General features: G+C 32.7%; 1 protein-coding gene across 1 annotated transcript in view; it reads left to right on the top strand.

The window, feature by feature from the left end:
- LOC144975984 (uncharacterized) overlaps positions 1 to 20000 on the top strand; it is a 61885-nt gene that overhangs the window by 6573 nt on the left and 35312 nt on the right. The window contains exons 3-22 of the mRNA XM_078920234.1: positions 740 to 900; positions 1542 to 1621; positions 2679 to 2860; positions 4101 to 4376; positions 5283 to 5520; positions 6744 to 6930; positions 7536 to 7707; positions 8707 to 8858; positions 9919 to 10130; positions 11340 to 11454; positions 11622 to 11673; positions 12184 to 12439; positions 13284 to 13408; positions 14202 to 14405; positions 14733 to 14923; positions 15221 to 15346; positions 15828 to 15984; positions 16417 to 16527; positions 17028 to 17150; positions 19096 to 19249. Coding sequence (XP_078776360.1) covers positions 740 to 900; positions 1542 to 1621; positions 2679 to 2860; positions 4101 to 4376; positions 5283 to 5520; positions 6744 to 6930; positions 7536 to 7707; positions 8707 to 8858; positions 9919 to 10130; positions 11340 to 11454; positions 11622 to 11673; positions 12184 to 12439; positions 13284 to 13408; positions 14202 to 14405; positions 14733 to 14923; positions 15221 to 15346; positions 15828 to 15984; positions 16417 to 16527; positions 17028 to 17150; positions 19096 to 19249 — 3274 coding nt within the window. The remainder of the gene's footprint in view (positions 1 to 739; positions 901 to 1541; positions 1622 to 2678; positions 2861 to 4100; positions 4377 to 5282; positions 5521 to 6743; positions 6931 to 7535; positions 7708 to 8706; positions 8859 to 9918; positions 10131 to 11339; positions 11455 to 11621; positions 11674 to 12183; positions 12440 to 13283; positions 13409 to 14201; positions 14406 to 14732; positions 14924 to 15220; positions 15347 to 15827; positions 15985 to 16416; positions 16528 to 17027; positions 17151 to 19095; positions 19250 to 20000) is intronic.

The raw sequence follows: 20000 nt of genomic DNA, 5'->3' as shown, positions 1-20000 counted from the left end.
CCACCTCCTTCCTGTACCTATTTTTTCCATGTTTTCCTCATTTTTGAGAGACATCTTGTGGTTTTTCTCTCAAGCCAAAATGGTATTATGTTGGAATGGACTAGATGAAGACAAGCAAGTTAAAAGAGAAAATGTTTGGAATGAGGAGAACAATTGTATTTTTGAAGTTTAAGAAGTAATAATGTAACTCACTCTCTTCCATAAAAGCGTTAAAAAAAAAAACTCATAATAAGAGAATATTATGCATTTGATCCCAGATGAAGTCGAGATATTTTTATGACCTTCCTGTCCACCAAGCAGTGTTTGGGTAGCTGGGTGTCCTTTCCAAAGGGTAACAAGACCTTGTCTGTTTAATGCTATAGAATCGGGGGGAAAACACTGGCTCTGAAGGTGTACATTTTCTCACAGTACTCACATGTAAAATGAGTACCTGGCCATTAACAGTGTTGTCTATGTCCGAATAAATTGTAAAATCGAAAATCACCTAACAGGCATATCATGTCCCATACTACATGTTTAGTGTTGCTGTTGTCCAGGGACCCTTTGTAAAACGCTGTGAGCATGTTTAGTGGATATTGCGATATATTTTAAAAAGCTCAACAACAAAAAAATTCAGGATGTTTATTTGTCACTGTAAAATTTTGTCTACCATTACATATGACTAGTTTTTTTCATTATGGCACACAAGTGTAGAGGTCACTTCAGCAATATTTTTTTTTCTTATTTGAACAAATTTCAGGAAGGGATGTCTTCTATGATGAAATCCGATACTGGTTGTGCAACATTCCACCAAAGAGCAAACCTTGTTCAGAAAAGAAAATTAAGCAAGAAGAGAAAAAGCTGGAGAAAATGCAACTAGAGCATGAAATCAACGAGAAGGAAAATTCGAAATTTTTCCTGGTAAGAGCTTTATTGGTGCATTACGTTTAGCCAAAAAAAAAAAACAACTCACAACATCTGCCGGTTGATATAACTTAAAAACACATAAAACTATGTGTCACCTTGAACATTTATAGTCTGATTGATAGAATTTAGTGAGAACTACTCATAAAAATAGCTGGATAAAAATAATAACAAAGAACGAGTTGTGTATTCTCTGCATTTTCTGATTACATTCAGCCTATATATTTCGTGTTTACTTGAAAAAGGCCAAAGGCCGAAACGCCATTTGTTTTGTGTTGTTTCCTTATTTATGAGTCCCATTGACTCCCTTTATCTTACTCTCCATTGTCTTATCTATTCTTTGCATCAGGTGCAACTTATGTAGGTTCACAGAGTATCGAATCTGATATCTGAACGCAATTATGGTTTTGATTTAACATTGTTGTAATGGACAATATTTTGTGTTGGTTTTGGGGTAATTACATTAATCAATAAGCCTGTAAGATTTTGATATCAGACTTACATATAAGTACACATCAGATACAGCACAATGGTTGATTGCATTTCTTTGTGTCAAATGATTAAAATTCACACCGAAATGTTTTGTATTTTAAAAAAGACATCCACTGTGATCAGAAATCAATTTTGTCTCGTTTCAGGCAAATGATGAACTTGACAATGAACAACAGGAAAAAGACAATGAAGAGACGCAATATCTTGCAAAGAGGAAACTGAATATGTGAGATTCTAATCAATTTACCGAAAAATAACTTCTTTTCTTTTCATTTTTAATAACGAGTCTGAGTTTCCCTCAAATCATTTTTGAATATTGTTTTAATAAGAAAACCAAGGAGTAGTAACTGTGATGATAATTATATAATTTTTGAAAACTATTTTGGAAGTAAAGTTTTTTTGTTTGCTTTCTTTTTTCGAATTACTGAAAAAGAAGGATTTGAGCTTGAAAATTTTACTTCGTTTATATGCTCAATCCTCATTGTTCTTTTTTTTCTATTTTATTATATGTCCCAAAATGTTATCATATAGATGATATGTTTATTCTGAAAACGGAGTGGAAAGTCAAAAGTTTTAGAATTACCAAGTTTTTGCTTTTTACAGTTAATGACATGGCATTCATTCTTTTCAATAAATCATATCAATCTCACTTAAATGTCATAAATAAGATTAAAAACTCAGTTTTATGCATCTTGTTAATCCCGAAATAATACAATTTTGAACCAATGAATCTCATATCAAGAATATCCAAATCTAGCTGTGCAAATGCCATATGCGGTAAAATCATTATTCTTAGTTTATACTAAAGCCCAACCCTTCCCACTTAAGACCAACAGAGACTAACCACAATCCCATTATTTGACCAGAATAGACATGCAGGGATTCTAAAGCCGGAAAACCGGCTTTTAAAAATTTTCTTGCGACCTTGTTTGGTATTGGTGATTTGATTTTTTAAAGACGAAAGCATTGGTTGTTTAAAGGCAACAGTTAAGGGAAAGCTAGATGGATTTGTATCAATTTCTAAGGTCTAAGGGTGATACCATTTGATGAAGAGAAGCTTTGTATGAAATATATTCATATAAGTTCTTTATGCGAACAATTTTCAGGCTTTTAAAAAATTTTGGCATATGGCATCCTTGATCATGTAATCTTAACACACATGATAAGTGTTATAGCAGAGGCCGCACTGCTTTAAATTTTTTTTTCTTCTCAAAATCACCTCTCTCATACTTAAACGTCAGAGTCGAACATCCTTGATATGTTATATTCTTGTGTGCAATCAGATGGAAGACACACGGTTTGGAGGCTATGCTCAACGATGATGGCCACACAACAACTGATATGGAAGGGGACAATACGACACGCAGGGATGGAGTGTCAACAACCGATGTAATGGATGCACTGGAGTTGAAATACTCCATGTTACAAGAGAAAATCATTATGGAGATGGCGGCTTTTGCAGCAAGTGAGTTTTATTGTTTTGTTTGTTTTTATGAGTTTAATGATGATTGCAGCACAAATGAGTTGTGGAAAAACTTCATTGCTGGATAAAGAGAAAACAAATGATACCATATGTTGGATTAAAAAATATAGCCATTGATTTCAAACTTGTTTCTCTCTTCTCCCGTCTTTTCTTTTTTTTTTCTGTTTTCTTTTCTTTTCTTTTTTAAAACCATTTTTTTTATGTACAATGTTTTCAAGGTTATAGCATTTGTAATGAATAAGACTTCATCCCGGAGCGTTATTGTAGATCAAATTTAATGCAGTGAGCAATCTGATTAATGCAAAATATTACTGTTTGTCTTCTTTCTACACAAGACATTAAAATCTTAAATATATGAATTTGTTATTGATTTGGTCAAAGACTTATATTTAGTTAGGCTCAATTCAACGTAGTCAAACAGTATCAATGACACCATTTCATCATCATCATCATCATCATCATCATCATCATCATCATCATCATCATCATTATCATCATCATCATCATTATCATCATCATCATCATCATATTATCATCACCATCATCATCATCATCATCATCATCATCATCATCATCATCATCGTCATCATCATCATCATCATCATCATCATCATCATCATCATCATCATCATCATCACCATCATCACCATCATCATCATCATCATCATCATCATCATCATCATCATCATCATCATCATCATCATCATTATCATCATATTCTTTAATTAGATTTGAATACCTCTAATACAGAACTAGATGCATTGCATGTTTCAAGCCATGAAACAGGATTGGCTTCTTCTAATTTAAGTTGAATTGTTAATTTTGTATGGATAGTGATTATGATTGTAAATTCATGTTTACTGGTCCCTGCATTGTGCCTTTAACTAAGGCACTTAACATGCATTACTCCACTCAACTCAGTTGGGAATTGGCACCTTGTTAAGACAGAGTAATACTGTCAACAAGCTAATACAAAATGAAAAATAAGGGTGTAGAGCAATGTAATTGTGCTATACGAAATCGAAATCCAATCCTATGTAGCCTACTGAAAGAATGAATATCAAATTATAAAGCACATTGAGCGTGGTACAAATTATGCAAAATCTCTATATATAACAGTTTAGATTAAAAACAAGATTATTCTTAGTTACTCAGGTTACTACTGTATTTGATTGTTATATTCTATTTATTAAACACAGTTATCAATTTTATACTTGCGCAGATATGGACTCTGAAAAGGCTGAGATCTTTGAACAAATAAAGAGAGCCTTGAATAAAATGACGAAAGATCGGACATTGCAAGAGAGATGTCACGAGTTGCCAGGGTCAAAGGTAACTCTCCCTCTGACCTTGTTGGGAATGCTAGGAGATCTGCGAGATGCTGATGCTGGAAGGAAAAGCGAGTTTGAAGACACACAGCGAGAGTTAGAGAGAAGTGGAAAGAGCAGCAATGATATCTTTACCATCATGGCATCCAAATATCAAACTATTGTGGACGGTAAATCAAACTTCTGTCAAATTAAGATCTTACAGGAAAAAAAAATTGTATCTTTTTACAAGCAGTATAAAGGCGCAATAAGTATTTATATTTTTTATGGCAACCTATCAGTTTTCAACCAACTTTAGGGTTTGCTAGTGGTTATAAGATATAAAGGGCCGGAAAATGAACGGTTCGTATTATTTGGCTATTGAAAGTGACATTCCTAATTTTTAATTTTTATTTGTTCACAGCTTTTGTATTAAAAATTTCAGATCATGAGTCATTTTTCATATAAATTGTACAAAGTCTTTCTCTCATTTTCTATTTCGATTTATCTAAAATTAGTTTCATACCTCAACATGGCAAGAGAAATATCTCACGATTTAGCAATTAACGTTAGTCACGCAATTCAGTCTCCTTGAAGAAAATGTCATAATTTAAAATTATTTTTTTTATCATGGGAAGGTTTGTCGTTTTTCACAATTTTAAAATTAATGTCATAAAAACTGGCTGAGACGAGTGCCAAAGTTTTGATTTCTCCAGAAAGATCTGCTGTGTAAGGATACTTGAGCTCAATTTTTTTAAATATATAGCTCTACTAGGGTACACTTGTGTGTTCTTTTCTTCCTATTGATTGATCTTACTATTTTTCATCATAAAATCCACTGTCTCATAAATGATTTTAAAAATATTGTGACATTTTTGAGTTGGCTTTCGTGAAAGTTATTTGGCATGGATTGGCAAGAATATATGGCTGGATGTCACATAAAAATAGTATATAATTGATAATATATTTTATTTATTTATTTATTTATTTATTTATTTATTTATTTATTTATTTATTTATTTATTTATTTATTTGTGTATGCAATATAAAATATGATATAAAAATCATCTTAGAAATCTTTTGTACTATTTTTTCAGGCTCAGTGACTTGCAGCAGTGCACTAGCCCAGTTAACCCTTCGGCACAAATCAGAAAGGGAAATAATTCTATCATCCCTTCATTCTGGCAATAGTTCAGTCCCATCAACTGTCGCTCTTGCTCGGGAATACTGGCACCTTCTTCACCAATTGCGTTTGCTGAAGGCAGAAAATAGTATCATGCCAGCTGGCCTCAGTGTTGGAATCGCTGAGAGAAAGCAGACGTATAAGTCTGCCAAGTAAGTCAGATTGAATATATTTTGTTTTTAAAAAAATCATAATCAATGTTATTCAAAATTATTCATCCAAAGCTAAACTCTAATAATTTGAATACTATAAGGTGTACCAAGATGAATAATATATCAAAACGAAATATATTGTAAAGCGCTTTGAGCACGTTTAGTGGATAATGCGCTATATAAAAAAGCTCAACAACATAGTTGAGTCTTTGGAAAAGGTTCTTTACTCACATCCTCACACCATACTCAGGTGTAAAATGAGTACCTAGCCATTAACACGGTTGTCTCTCTTTGGAAAAATAAATATGCGGCTATGTGGTCTTGTGGTCTCGTGCTCGTCGCATAGTTGAGTCCTTGGAAAAGGCTCTTTACTCACATTCTCTCACTGTACTCAGGTGTAAAATGAGTACCTGACTGTTTACAGCGTTGTCTTTGTCGGAAAATTGTAATATCGCCTAACAGATGGCATGTCAGGTCCTTCATGTTAAATGTTGCTGTTGACCAGGGACCCCTTGTAAAGCGCTTTGAGCACATTTAGTGGATATTGCGCTATATAAAGCTCAATTTAAAAAAAAATTTTTTGTAATATCACCTAACAGGCATCATGTCTGGTCCTACATGTTAAGTGTTGCTGTTGGCTAGTGACCTTTGCAAAGGGCTTTGAACATATTTATTAGATATTATAGTATATCAAGTATATAAATGCCAAAATTAAAAAAAAATTAATTTTATGAATGATGTTAGAATGAGGATGTAAATATTTGTTACCAACCATCTCAATATAATATATGATGGGGTTAACCGGATGTTTAAAATTCCTTCAATGAAGAGAAGGAGTTTTGTTTTTAAAACTTGAAATTACTTAATTTCCTGATTCTAATGATTTTGATTTTATACCCCATTCTGACATATTACCAGATTGACAGAGTGGTCACATACTGTACATGCGGTTTTAGTCATAGATTAAAACACATCTTCTAATTATAGCACTGTCTTTAAAATAGGTGTGCTTCATTGTTAACTGTCTTGTAAATTTATCCTGGCATTTCCATCATGTCATAGTTACATGATTGAAATATGTAAACACATTGACTGACATGTTGTGAAACAACTTGCATTTGCTACTGAAAAATGACGTATATGTAGCAGGAAGACATCAGTAAAATGAAGGAAGTAAGGGGCGTACTATGAGTGTAAATATAAATATTTATGAATTATTTCAGATTTGATTGGGATCGCCAGAGGTCAGAAACTTTGGCAAATCTTCGTCTTGAGTTGCGCAGGGGTCACAAACAAATAAGAAGGCCAACAGCACCTCTTGATATCGATGCCTTGAAGGAAATGAAGGCTATGAATTTGAAAGTGAGACTGATAGAAGAAATGGACCAGAGACATTTCTATGAAAGAGAGGTTAGTGTTAATTTAGGGGTGTCCACAAATTCTGGGTACATTAGGGTTTCACTATTTTATTTTTTTCAATTACTCTTTTCCTCATTCGATTGAAAGAAGATGTCTTGTGAAGTATCCCCTCTTTTTTTTTTTTTTGGACCAAATCTTTCTCCCCTAGATCTCTTCTGAGTTATGTTATAAAAAAGTTTACTCAATGCAGATTGCAAATATAAACCACTCGGGAGAATCTATTATTAATCAATTTGTTGAAACATGGGCAATACAAATCTGTTTTATCAACTTTATCTGAATTTTGCAAAGAGCATCAAATGAATACGATGAAAACTGTGTCGAGAATATTATTCATCAACATGGCCATAGTTTTGGAAATTGTTGTATTCTAAAAGAAGGGTAATTATTTTATATTTTTTAAAATACGAACTATGACATTGTGTTCACCGTTTACTTTAGACTTGATATCTCTCTTAACTCTCTTGTCCTCCATTACACTGTTTTGTTCTTTCAATGTTCAGTTCAGTTCAAAGTTTATTTTAGGTAACTTTCAAGTACAATAGTGATGTAAGATTATATTTTTTTAAATTGTCTATGATTGCATCTATGTCTAGGCTATGATTCACTTGCTCCAAGGCCCTGACAGCAAAAAGTCCATAGAATCTGCATTTGGAAAAAGTCATGAGGAACGAAAGCGTCGTCTTCGGACTCTAAGAAACCAAAGGGTGGAATGGAAATCTGCGAATAGCTCTGATTTAGAGGCCAATCAGAAAATCTTGTTTGAAGGTATTACCTCTCTTTTTAAATTTTAAATCTAAACCAAATTATTGTTTTTGCAAGAAGTATATTTATTATTTAAAATTTTTACCCTTTCAATTCTCAGTTTAATGCTCCTTATGATTCATCGACGAATGGCTGTTTTTAAAAATTGATTCCTTTGGTTAATCTTAATCTAGTTTGGTTAATGTCACTTCAATTCTTCTTGAAAAAATATCTGAAAAGTGTTTATGAAACAGTACCAGACAAAGCAAAAAGAAAAATACAAGAAAAAAATCCCCAAAAAATCAGTCTGCTTCAACTGGAGAATCATCCTCAGACAAAGAGGTAGATTTTTTTTTTCTTTTATTTTTCTTTCTGCTTCGTCTGGCACTGTTTCAAATAGACTTTTTTTCAGATATTTATTTTACACCAGTGCCTGGTCCCTAATTTGTCACATTGATAATTTCAAAATAAAAATTGGGCTATTCTAATATCATTGTCCTCGTCCTGTCATGCTCAATGTTTGTGTTTTGTGATGCAGGCGAGGGTTAACAGTGAATTTACATACCCATGCGAAGAATATAGTCATTAAATGGACCCATCTATTGGGTAACCGATATATGTTGTATAATGATAGCACATCAGACCAGTAATCAGGAGGTCTGATTCGATCCTCATTCAAGACAGGCTGATTTTTTAGATGGATTTTTTACTTGTATTTCTATTTTTGCTTTGTCTGCCACTGTTTCATACACACTTTTTTAGATGTTAAGCATAATGCCATATTTGAATGTCCTAGTATAAGTGAGTTGTCCGTTTATGATTTACATGATGTGTTACTTTTATTATCAAGTAAGAGTTATTTAAAATCATTTTTGCATTATAAAATGAAAGACAACAAAAAAACAAAACAAGACAGTGGAATCTTAATCCTATTAAATTTATTTTTATAAACCATGACAAGATTTGTTAAGGTAATCCATCTCCTGTTGCTAATATATGAATTCTCTTATTTTTCAAAACAAGCCATTGGATTGTATTATGAAGAGACCCATTGCGAGATTGAGTCCACAAAGCACAATGCAGGCGATGACGTCATCAAGTCAGCCATTATGTCTGATTTACAACAGAGACAGGAGCTTGAGTTCTGGAAAATGATTGAGGAGCTCGATGCTAAAGTACGTATTGAATGTGGTCTAAAAATGTTGAACTTCTTATGATTTAAGTTACAAGTTACATTATCATTTCAGAAACAAGATGTGGCGACGTTTAATGGCAATGAAACCAATTATTGAAAATGATATCAAGGTTTGAAAAATGAAAGTCATCGAGCAATAACTATTTTAGAAAAATCGAAATTGTATAGAGGTGGTTAAAGCTTTTAAATTGTGGACTCAAAATGTACTTGTTTTTTGTTTTTTTTGTGTTTTTTTTTTGTTGTTGTTTTTTGTATTTTTGTTTTTGTTTTTGGGTTTTTTAAATACATTTTTTAGATATAAACAGGTTCTATAGTTAAGTAGATTAAGCATATTCCGTATTATCATTATCCATCCCATTATGTTCCTATATAAAAATGATAGCAGACAGTGAGTTTATATGTTATCAACTTTCACTTGCACAATGTGCAAATGTTAACCTTAGCTATGTACCTTGGAGTAAAACGTTGTTGCTACTAGCATAGATCTTTAGGAGCCCATGACCTTTGCTAGGTGACATTCTTAGAAAATAGAGTAGCCTTTTACATCTTACCCGGTATGTCTTGTGTAACTTTTAGTCTTCATCTCCCTTACCCACATCATACTAGTAAGAAATTAATTAATTATTAATGTATCCTTTTGGTGCTTGAGCAGCGCAGAAGTTTCTTTTTAATAGGACACTGATTTTTTCTGAACTTTTGAATACATTCCCTACAAATTTGTCATAATTGTGGTGGCTGAGATTGTGTTTTTTCTATTTGTTCTTTTTCATTTCCATTTTTAATAGTAACCATATAGGAGCAATTTAATAAATTGCTAGGATAAGCTTTTGATCCTTTGATTTCTTTCCTCTTCATTATGTCTTATTCTGGCGTAAACAAATAAACTTGTGGTCAATCTGAGATTTGGATAAATAGATATTTAAGTCTAGTGCTTAAGATTAATAACACACTTTTGACGTCCTTGACTAAAATTTTAGATAAATGGTATTACTTGGACATTTGTTGTTTTTTTAAATTGTTAACTTGTTTCCTACACAAAGAAACTCCCCGAGCTGCAAACAGCAGTTTTGACTGAAATTGAGATGATTAAGGATGAACATTTTGACAACATAGCCTCCGTCACTCTTGGATGTGTTGAAATGAGTGCAGATGACAACGAATTCATTCAAGCTCTGGATGGAAAGTACATGGCGCTTAGGGACCAAGTCTTTGTCTTTGGGCTTAAGGACCAAATGGGAACTGCGTGGAAAAGGTAAAAGATATTATTTTTGATAATGACGATGACGATGGTGGTGATGATGATGATGATGCGGGTGATGATGATTGTGGCATTGATTATGATGATGCTGATGACTCCTTTATGCATATTATTTGTAAGAACTAGCAACAATGCTGTTAACAAGTGGGGTTTTCAGGTGTATCAAAGACAAATATTAGTGGTTGCTGTAGGGACTTTTAAATACAATTCATGAAACGTAATATGTTCTTTTCTTCTTCTAGGTTCCATGCCTGGTCCAGGCTTCGGATACTGCATGAATTATCTCTCTCCATTCCTCCCTGTCTCTTGCTTTTTCAAACAGCTCTTGGATTGTTAGGTTGGTGAAGCCCTTCAGTTGGTCTATGAGTGTTTTTCTTTGTCTCCCCCGGGCGCGTTTACCAGGTATTTTTCCACAACTTGCCAGGTATTCATTCTTATCTTTCCTTACTATGTGTCCGAAAAAGGATAGTTGTCGATCCACTATTAAGGGCATTAGTTTCCTTTGTTGGTATGTTTGTTTTAGCACTTCTTCGTTCGTTTTGTGTGCGGTATACGATATTCTCTGCATCCTTCTCAAGCACCACATTTCAAAAGCTTCAATGTTCTTTTGTGTTTCTGCATTTGTAGTCCAGCTTTTGCATCCGTATAACAAGATTGGCCACACGTAGCACTTCAAGACTCGGAATCTAATATGTTCTTAGAGGTTGTCAAATAAATTTTAATTTTGAAGGGAAAGGTTTAACAGTGTCTACCTTTTTATCTTGGAAACTAATATACAAATATCACCTTTCATTCCTGTGATGCTTTCGTTTTTGTTGATTTTCTACTCAAACAATTTAATTTAACTCATAAAAATAGCCTAAGCCCAGTTTACAAAAAGGTTACATATGAATTTAGGAATTCTATATTTTACATATTTCAAATAGTTCATGAATTCCTACCATTTTGCTTTAGAAAATCCCTCTCGACATCATTACTTTGGCTTTCAGGAGAAAATTCTCATAACACTAAATACTGAGTTTGGAATTGAAATTAATTATTTCACATGCATCAGAATCAGAAATATAGAGAGTTTGCAATCACAAATAAGATTAAACGGAATACTTTTCTTTTTAAAAATTATATTTTTACAATAAAATTTCTACAACCTTATAGATATTGGCTCTTCTCCACGTATATTATCTTTCAACATTGCATTTTTAGTTTGTCAAGAGAGGACAAGCAGAGAGAGATAGTAAAACTACGCAAGGAAGAGCAACGTCTTCGTGGGGAGGGAGAATTTCACCGATTGGATAAACTTATCGGACCTCGTTCACAGGTATTCAAATTCTATTTCAGTTAAGAAATTATTCATTAATATGATATACCCAATAAGATTGAAAACAAAAAACAAAAAAGAATAGTTTGGTGCTTTGAACATTGTTTTAAAATGTTATTGCTATTTTTATGTGTTGTTTCTCAATAAACCATCTTAATATTCTACAGGCAATGTACCCGCTGAGCTCACTAGTGGGAGAGGACAAAGTATTCACTATCGGTAAGTCTTATAAATGATGTGGCTATGTTTTCTCCTTTTGTATACATTCAAAGAGTTGTTTAGTCTATGTTTAAATCTATGTATTTATCCGTAAATCTATGAATGTTGTTTTTTTCTTCTAGATATTTTCTGTTTTGTCAGATACAAAAAATTCAATAGCGGTTCATGATTTTATTGATGCTAATTTCAATATTGCATCGCTTCAAACTTCTTTTTGTTTAGTTTGTTTAGTAACGTGAGAGTTCTAACAAACAATAGGCAAAATACCTAGCCTTTCAATTTAAAAAAATTGTTTTTCTCAATTTTGATGATGGTATTTAGTCACTTATGAATTTAGACAAATTTGTTAGCTTCTGTCAAACTCTTATTATAATCAACCAAAACTTTCCATTATTATTCTCATTTCACCAAACCAAATGTCTTTTTTCCGTCTAAAAAAACAGATATTAGCCTTTAAGTGTTAGATCAATATTTTCAACATGACTATTCTTTATTTGGATTCCAAATTAGGATCTCCAAGACCATCAAAAGATGTCCCATCCATCAACATTCTAGCAGATATCGTTCCCCGTTATGATCATGAGCAAGAGTCTCTTCTTAACTGGCTCCACAGCGATGAGGCAAAATCATTGAGAGGGAAAATCAGACGAATTCATATCACACGCATGGCTTTGGAAAAGTTTGCTGCCAGTACTGAGGGAGACTATGAGACAGCCATGTTGTTTGTTGGGCTCTTGGAAAGGATTGGCTCTTCTTTGAGCGGAAGGTGAATCGCTGTGGTTATTTATGTATTTATTTATTTATATAGCTATTTATTCAATTATTATTTGTTTGTCATTCAATTTATTTGTTGTACTGTTGTTCATATTGATAACTATTTTCTTTCTTTTCCAAAACCCTTTTAACATCACAGTGTATGCATCTATCTATTGAATTACAATCTATTTTAATGAAAATAATCCTTCATGATCTATTATGTGAGGAGTTTATTTTATTTGAACAATTGCTTTTGGTTTCTTCTGTCAAAGATTTCTTCCAATTTTGTGACTAGTTTCATATCCTTCCTAAAAAATTAGATCAATAAAGTGATCAATAGTATACCGATATTTTGATGAAAAAAACCTCCCAAAAAGCTTTACTTTTGTATGCCTCTCTAGGATTTTTAATTCCAAATCTTTCTATTTATTTAATTATTCATTTTTAAAATATATTTATTTTTCTATTTTTTTTTAATATATCAATTTTTTAAAGGTATTTATTTTTTCATCTTTTTACTCGGATATTTTTTAATTATGATTTTACTCGAACATCAGTTTAAAGAGAGGGTGATGTAGCCTCTATTATGAACATTTTTGTTTATAGATACATTGGTTTCAAATTAAAGAAATAAATAAACAATGAGACTCACTGTTCCATAAGTGTTTAAAATCTGAGACAAAAATTAAGTGGGATTTTTTTTTTTTCGATGAAAAATAAAATGTTTAACTATTTCAAAGCAGAACGAATTTAAATGTAATATTTTAGATAACGGCAAAAGGCAATAACAAAGCATCATATACGTTTCTTATTGTGTTATAGTATTAATCTGCATCTTGCATTGTTACACACAGATCTAAGTCTGACAAGGACCGACAATTAAATCTTGCCAAAAAGAGAGCCGCATTGTACCAGAAAGCACAGACCAATCAAGAGAAGATGAGATCTCCTGCGGACGAAAAAGCTTCACCCAAAGATGGTAGGTGGTTTTCCGTTTTCTGTTTTCCTCTTCAACGAAAGGTCATCATCGTTTGATAATAATTATTTCTTACAGAATGTTTATAAAAAGATTTTCCCCCAATTTATCATCTTTGAGCATTATTTAATTATTGATTTATTTTCATCAATGGGCTTGAATATTTGCTTAACACAATTTTTTTTAAATTGTCATTAATCATTCTACTTTATTTTTAACACAATGAATTTTTTATTTATCTTTATTAAACGCCAAAAACGTTTTTTAATTTTATCATTTAATACCAGTGTCTACACAAGTATGTTGTCTTCTCTAAGAGTAATGTATGCAGTAATACTCTAAGTACCATGAAAAAATCAATCATCAAATATTTTATATTGTTGATTATGTATATGAAATTCTTTTCTCAACTGACAAAAGAGCGCAACTCCTACATGAAAGAAAGGCCTTGCAGTATTGGTTTAATAGACTTTTATGTTCACACTCAGTAACAAATTACAATAACTGAAAGGGTCAATTATTTAAGAAAATGTTGGTGTACTATCTTTACTATATTATTTTGGACTTATTAGTGCCTTCCCATAATTGTTATTGTGTCGTTTCATAGCAAACCCCAAGTTTCTATAGTAAGGTTGAAAGAGCCACTCTCTTTTTCATAAACCTAATCTTGAATTTGACAAAAGCATTTTCAACCCTTGGGGTGGCAAGCCAGTTTTTTAAACTAATTAAGGTTATGCATGCACCTAGTAACTTAATATTCAGAAATAATATTTCTATATTATTTCTTAAATTTTAGATAACGACACGGGTTGGCAGGCTGTCTATTTACGTTCCTTGATGCGTCGTCATTATAAAGAAAGGGAAGTAATGCTCAAACTTTTGCTTGACCCTGGCCTTGACGAGGTGGTAGAAGCTGCTGCTCACTTATCACCCAACGAAGCTAGATCTAGAGTAAAAGAGTTACAAGGGAAGAGAGAAGGACTAAACTTTGAAGAACAAGGTAAGTCCGTAGAATAAAAGCCATTTGGAAAAAAAAAATAAAATAAAATAATCATTTATATAGTTTTTTGTTCTCAACCTATTGACAAATTTATTCTTCTAGACACATTAATAAACTGTTTATGTGACATCAGTATATTTCTCTTTATTTTTAATGTGATGATGTATATTTTAGAATATTCTTAGGTCGATATGATAAAACAAGGTGGGATAAATGATTATGATTTTTGAGGTAACCTTTTAAGAACTAAATTGATATTGTGTTGCTTGCAATAGTGAATTCAATTTGGTTAATCAATTCAATTTTTGTTTACAAATTTTATTACAGACATCCAAGAAGAACATATGAACATTCTTGAAGAAGCTGGTGCCATACGAGTGGCCGGCAAGAAGCAGGCTTTGTGCAAGGCACGAGGAAAGGCTGTTCTCTTGGACGAGGTTGTCCACCATTTGTTATCAGAGTTGCAAGACATGCAAGATACGGAATTGGCACAGGAACTCAATGGCCTCCCAGGTTTGGTAAGATGATGTTGGTTGACATATTATTAGAGAGAAGGAAATTATTTGAATCCCCATGTAAACAAATGAATAACAATGTGAAATTGAATGTAAGCTTCAATTTAATATACGGAAACAGATATAATGGACGTTTTGGGTTTCCCCTTTATCATCAAAACATGAATGAAACACTACAGACGAATGAGATAATGTAATAGTGGCGTTGTTAAGATGAATATTCATAATATAAAAATGTTAGATTTTAAAAATGTTTTTGTAAATTTTTCTTGTAATCTGTTCCATTTTTTTCTCCTTCAGAGCATGAAAGATATGCAACAAAAGACTACTGACGAAAATAAAGCTAAAACTAATAGTCACTGTGATTTAGTAATGAAAGTATTTTCAAGATATGATGGCGATATCACAACAGCGGCATTTGAAAAGGTAATCAAGATATGAAACTACTAAATTCTTTCTTTTTTTTTTAGTTGATTATTTTTTTTAATCATTTGATACATAAATTGAAAGAAAGCACACGTCATTTGCATTAAAGGTTTTCCAGTTTTTATTTTCATGAAACAGCATGCTAGCTGTGTAACATACAAGGTGTTGAGTTTCGCATTTTTAAATTATTTTTTTTATAAAAAATAAATAATGAGTTATAGGAGTGTTAAAAAACAGCCAAATATTTTTTAAATGTTTGTAATCTATACGCAAATGTAGTCAGATTGTGCATTATAAAGATGAGAATATCATTTATATTCTAATCAACTCATTTTCCATGCATGTTAAATTAATTTTTATATGTATTCGTCAGTTTGTTGTATTCTATTTTTAAAATCTTTATAATACTCTTATTTTTACTTTTGTTTTATCTTTATTTGTATAAAGTGATGATAATCATGCATTGCTTTATTAATTTCAGATCATAGAGCAGAAGTATAGAAATATACGCATGCATTTGTTGAACGAGAGTCTTTTGCAGCAACATGGAGTCAAAGCCTGGACAAAAATGGGACAGAAGCAGAAGTTTAAATTGTTGGATCCTCTACTGAAAAAAGAAGATTCTCTTTGGAGTGAAGGTGAGACTGTCTTTCATACAGACCCAGTACAGTTTGCTGGATATATATATCTCTCTCTACCCTGTCCTTTCCTTCAACGAAATAATTCGGAAATTGCTTGTAGATAAAGGGGGGAAATGGAAATAATAATGTTGATGATTGATGCTGATGATATAAGAAGAGAGGGAGGAGGAGGAGAAGTATTCTGATCTAAGTTTTATGAAGTTGATCATCAAAGTCAATGAGTGAGACTATTATTTTGACCAGATAGTTCAGTCACTTAGGAACGTGCCATGGACAGACAGAAAAGCAAAGTAGATGATTTTAAGCTTAACTCTCATATATATGAAGAACGGTAACATTCTTTACTCATATAAAATGTTTTTAGAGATATAATAAATTCATATTTGTCACAAAAATTAGTCTGTCGTAATTCTTTAAATTGCTTTCCAGGAAACAGTGAGATGCTATCAGAGTGTCTGATTTCTGACTTTGTGTTGTCACCTTTTCTCCCGTTCCTGACTGGTATGGGCAGGAACCAATACTTGATGGAGAATCGCTCAGGTAACTTGTTAGAATACTATTTTGTATGTGCATAAAATTTATTTTATTTAAAGCTATATAACATCTAAAACCTTATCAACGTTTATCCTTTATAATTATTTAAATTCAAATTTAAACAATTTTTTATTTTTTTTGCAGCAGCAGCCTTTTATAATCTCTATACAGGCAGAGAACACGGAGCCATACATTTTGTAGATTTAGCTCAAATTCAATCACTTCCATATTCTGTGCTGTGGTGCTTTGTTAGTTATATTTTGTTTCTTCGTGTGTATCTTTAAAAAAAAAATTTTTTAATTTGCATCATCTTATACATCGCATAATTTTAATGATCATCAATTCATATATGTCTACTTTGCATTTTTCTAATATTTGAATAATTTTAATAATTATAAACTGACGTTGTTTTGTTATGAAAATAAGATAGAATAAGATAAAATAAGACAGGTTAGAATAGAATAAAACCACATTATTTATTATCATTCATATTTAAATGGATACAGAGGGAACTTCGATTGTTGAAACTGAAGACCTTAAAGCTGATACTACAGGCAAGGCAGAGACGTTTGGGATTTTATACAACAGATACTCTGCAGAGAAAGACTTTGTTCGGAACTACATCTCAGGTAAAACCTTTTTTACACCAATATGAAGCAACATACCAATGGTCTCAGTAGCAAATTGTTGAATCCCAAGAATATGTGACTTTCTGATTGTATCCAAGATCACCCTTAAATTTCCTCTTACCGACTTTTATCAAGATTTTTTACTGAACTTTCATATGGACACATTACACATATTGAATCAATTTTAAAAGCAATAAGTAGGCCTAAATGATATACATTAGTTTGTTTAGCAAAACAAGCTTTACAAAACAACATTAAGTTCTTGTAAATGTAACAAGGATTTATAAAAGAGATCTGAATAATGAAAATGATGTTTGCATCGTTACAACGGTGACGATTTCCCTACAGATGGTAAGGAGAGGGCACAAATGACACAGAATACCTTTTAGATATCGGGGAAAATTATCCAATGGTTTTGCTTTATTTTGACATGTGACAAAACTGTTTATATCCTTTATATTGTTGACAGTTTTGTTTTTTTAATATCATGCATAGTTTGGTTTTTAAAAGTTGAGTGGTTTGTGTGAAAAGGACACTACCTGTTAATGCTGCTATCATTCAAATTTATCTGCTGCAGTATTTTCTGCCAGGTTTACAGTCCACCCATAAAGATAAACATAAAAATAAACATTTATATAGCACATTTCCACAGACACACACTATGATCAATTGGCTTCACAATGCTGTATTCATTCCACCAGCAGGCCATAATGAATCAAATTCCAAGTTTCCTGTAAGGAATGAATATTTGAATAGCACGTTTACGTTATCTGCCATTGCCTAAACCAGGTACCCATTCACACAAGAGTTGAGATGCATACCAGAGTCAAGTGGAGTTATGCATGTAAAGTGCTTTTCTCAAGGACACAATACCGAGACCAAAAGCCCAATATCACTTGAAATAAAACAACATCCCTGTAGTCAGGAGAACAAGTGAAGTTGGGGAGGGGGAGGGGGGGGGGAGTGAAATATAGCTGAAAGGAATCAAATTCACTTTTGTGTGTGTGTGTGTGTGTGTGTGCGTGCGTGTGTGCGTGTTTGTGTGTGTGTGTGTGGATTAGTGTATTACTTTACCAATTGGGGGGGGGGGGCTCCTAATAGCTCAGTGGTAGAGCATTCGTTTCACATGCAACGGGACTGAGATCAATCCAAGGTAAAAGCGATATTTTTTCTAACCCCCCCCCCTTCCTCCCTTACCCCCTGTGATTACGTAGCTTGGTTTTTTAAATGTAGTGGAGAGTATTTGCAATATACTAGCATCATATAGCAACCAAAGGGTAGCAATCAATTTCTATTGTCCATTTCACACAATAGAAACCGGGATAAGCTCCAGCTACATGAGTCTAATAATTCTGAAGGACTACAAATACTACTACTTACCATGGAACCACTTGGCCTCAGTAGTAAATGACACTGTTGTAAAAAAGAAGAAATCATAGAATCTTGTTGTAAATTTACCATCCACGGCCAATCCAATCCAATATTTTAAGCTTCACGAAACATTCCTGTCCATTATGCAAATGATATTTACGAACAGTTCCGAATTATGTAACACTATATCCACATAAGCTATTAATAAAACAGAGAGATTGTCTCTCTAAAAGATTCTGGGGATAGGCTGTGAATGGCTCTGTTTGGTAATTTGTTCCAGTCCTTAATGGTTCGTGGAAAGAAGCTGAAATTGAATATATCACTGTTTGTGTGTGATTTTGAAAATTTCTTGTTCTGGTTGTTTCTTATTGAATAAGTGCTTTGTTGCAACCTGAGGTAATATAGGACTCTTTATTGATTTGCTGTGCCCGTTTATGATTTTATACATTTGTGAAAGTCTTGCTTCTTTTCTTCTTGTATGAAGGGGATTCCTTTGTAGTTGATCTAGTGCATTTGAAACAAGTGGTTATTTGTGTCTGAAAATATTTATTTATTTTATATTTTATCCCCCCAGGGTCGCTGAATGTGATCCCATCTGAAAGTGAGAAGTCATTGCTGTTTCAAAATTTGAAATGGGAAGCCAAAGTCACTGAAAACATTTCTGGGTTTGTCGGAGCTTCACTGGTGTGTGGACTGGCTGAAAGACAAAACGTAGAAAGGAGATGCAGGTACTGTATGGAGATATCAAATTGAGAAATTCAGGAGCAGGCATGGTCGTAAGATAAAGATCTGAACAAGTGTTTATGTGTGGCTCTGTGGTCTTGTGGTATGACACTCGCTTTTGGATCGGAAGGTCCTGGGTTCGAGCCTTGCTCGGCGCATAGTTGAGTTCTTGGAAAAGGCTCTTTACTCACATTCTCTCACTGTACTCAGGTGTAAAATGAGTACCTGGATGTTAACAGTGTTGTTTATGTCTGAAAAAATTGTAATGTCACCTAACAGGCGTCATGTCTCGTTCTACATGTTACGTGTTGCTGTTGGTCAGGGACCCCCTGTATCGTGCTTTGAGCATGTTTAGTGGATATTGCGCTATATCAAATCTCAATTTTTTAATTTTATTTTTTTGTTTATGAAATCGTACTAGATAATGCAAGAAAAAAAAATATAAGAAAAAAAAAGCCATCCCAAAAAATCAGTCTTCCTTGAGGAACACACTTGTTCAGATCTTTACTGTTTGGAGAGATTAGATTTTTTAAAATATTTTTATAATTAAAACGGCTCTATGTATGCTATTTCCTTAGATTTAAAAAAATATTTTTATAATTAAAACGGCTCTATGTATGCTATTTCCATAAAATAGATGATATTTCATTCAAGATTTTAAAATGGTGATGTTTGGTGCATCTCTTACAGTTTTGGATGGAGAATTTAAACCTTTAGCCACTGAATTATTAAATTATCTTTCTCAATACGTTTTCA

This window comes from Berghia stephanieae, chromosome 6 (assembly GCF_034508935.2).
Source record: "Berghia stephanieae isolate SIO BIC M18660-M18661 chromosome 6, UCSD_Bste_1.3, whole genome shotgun sequence".
NCBI lineage: Eukaryota > Metazoa > Mollusca > Gastropoda > Nudibranchia > Aeolidiidae > Berghia > Berghia stephanieae.
The sequence above is the reverse complement of the archived record's forward strand: the minus strand, read 5'-3'. Positions and strand labels throughout refer to the sequence as shown.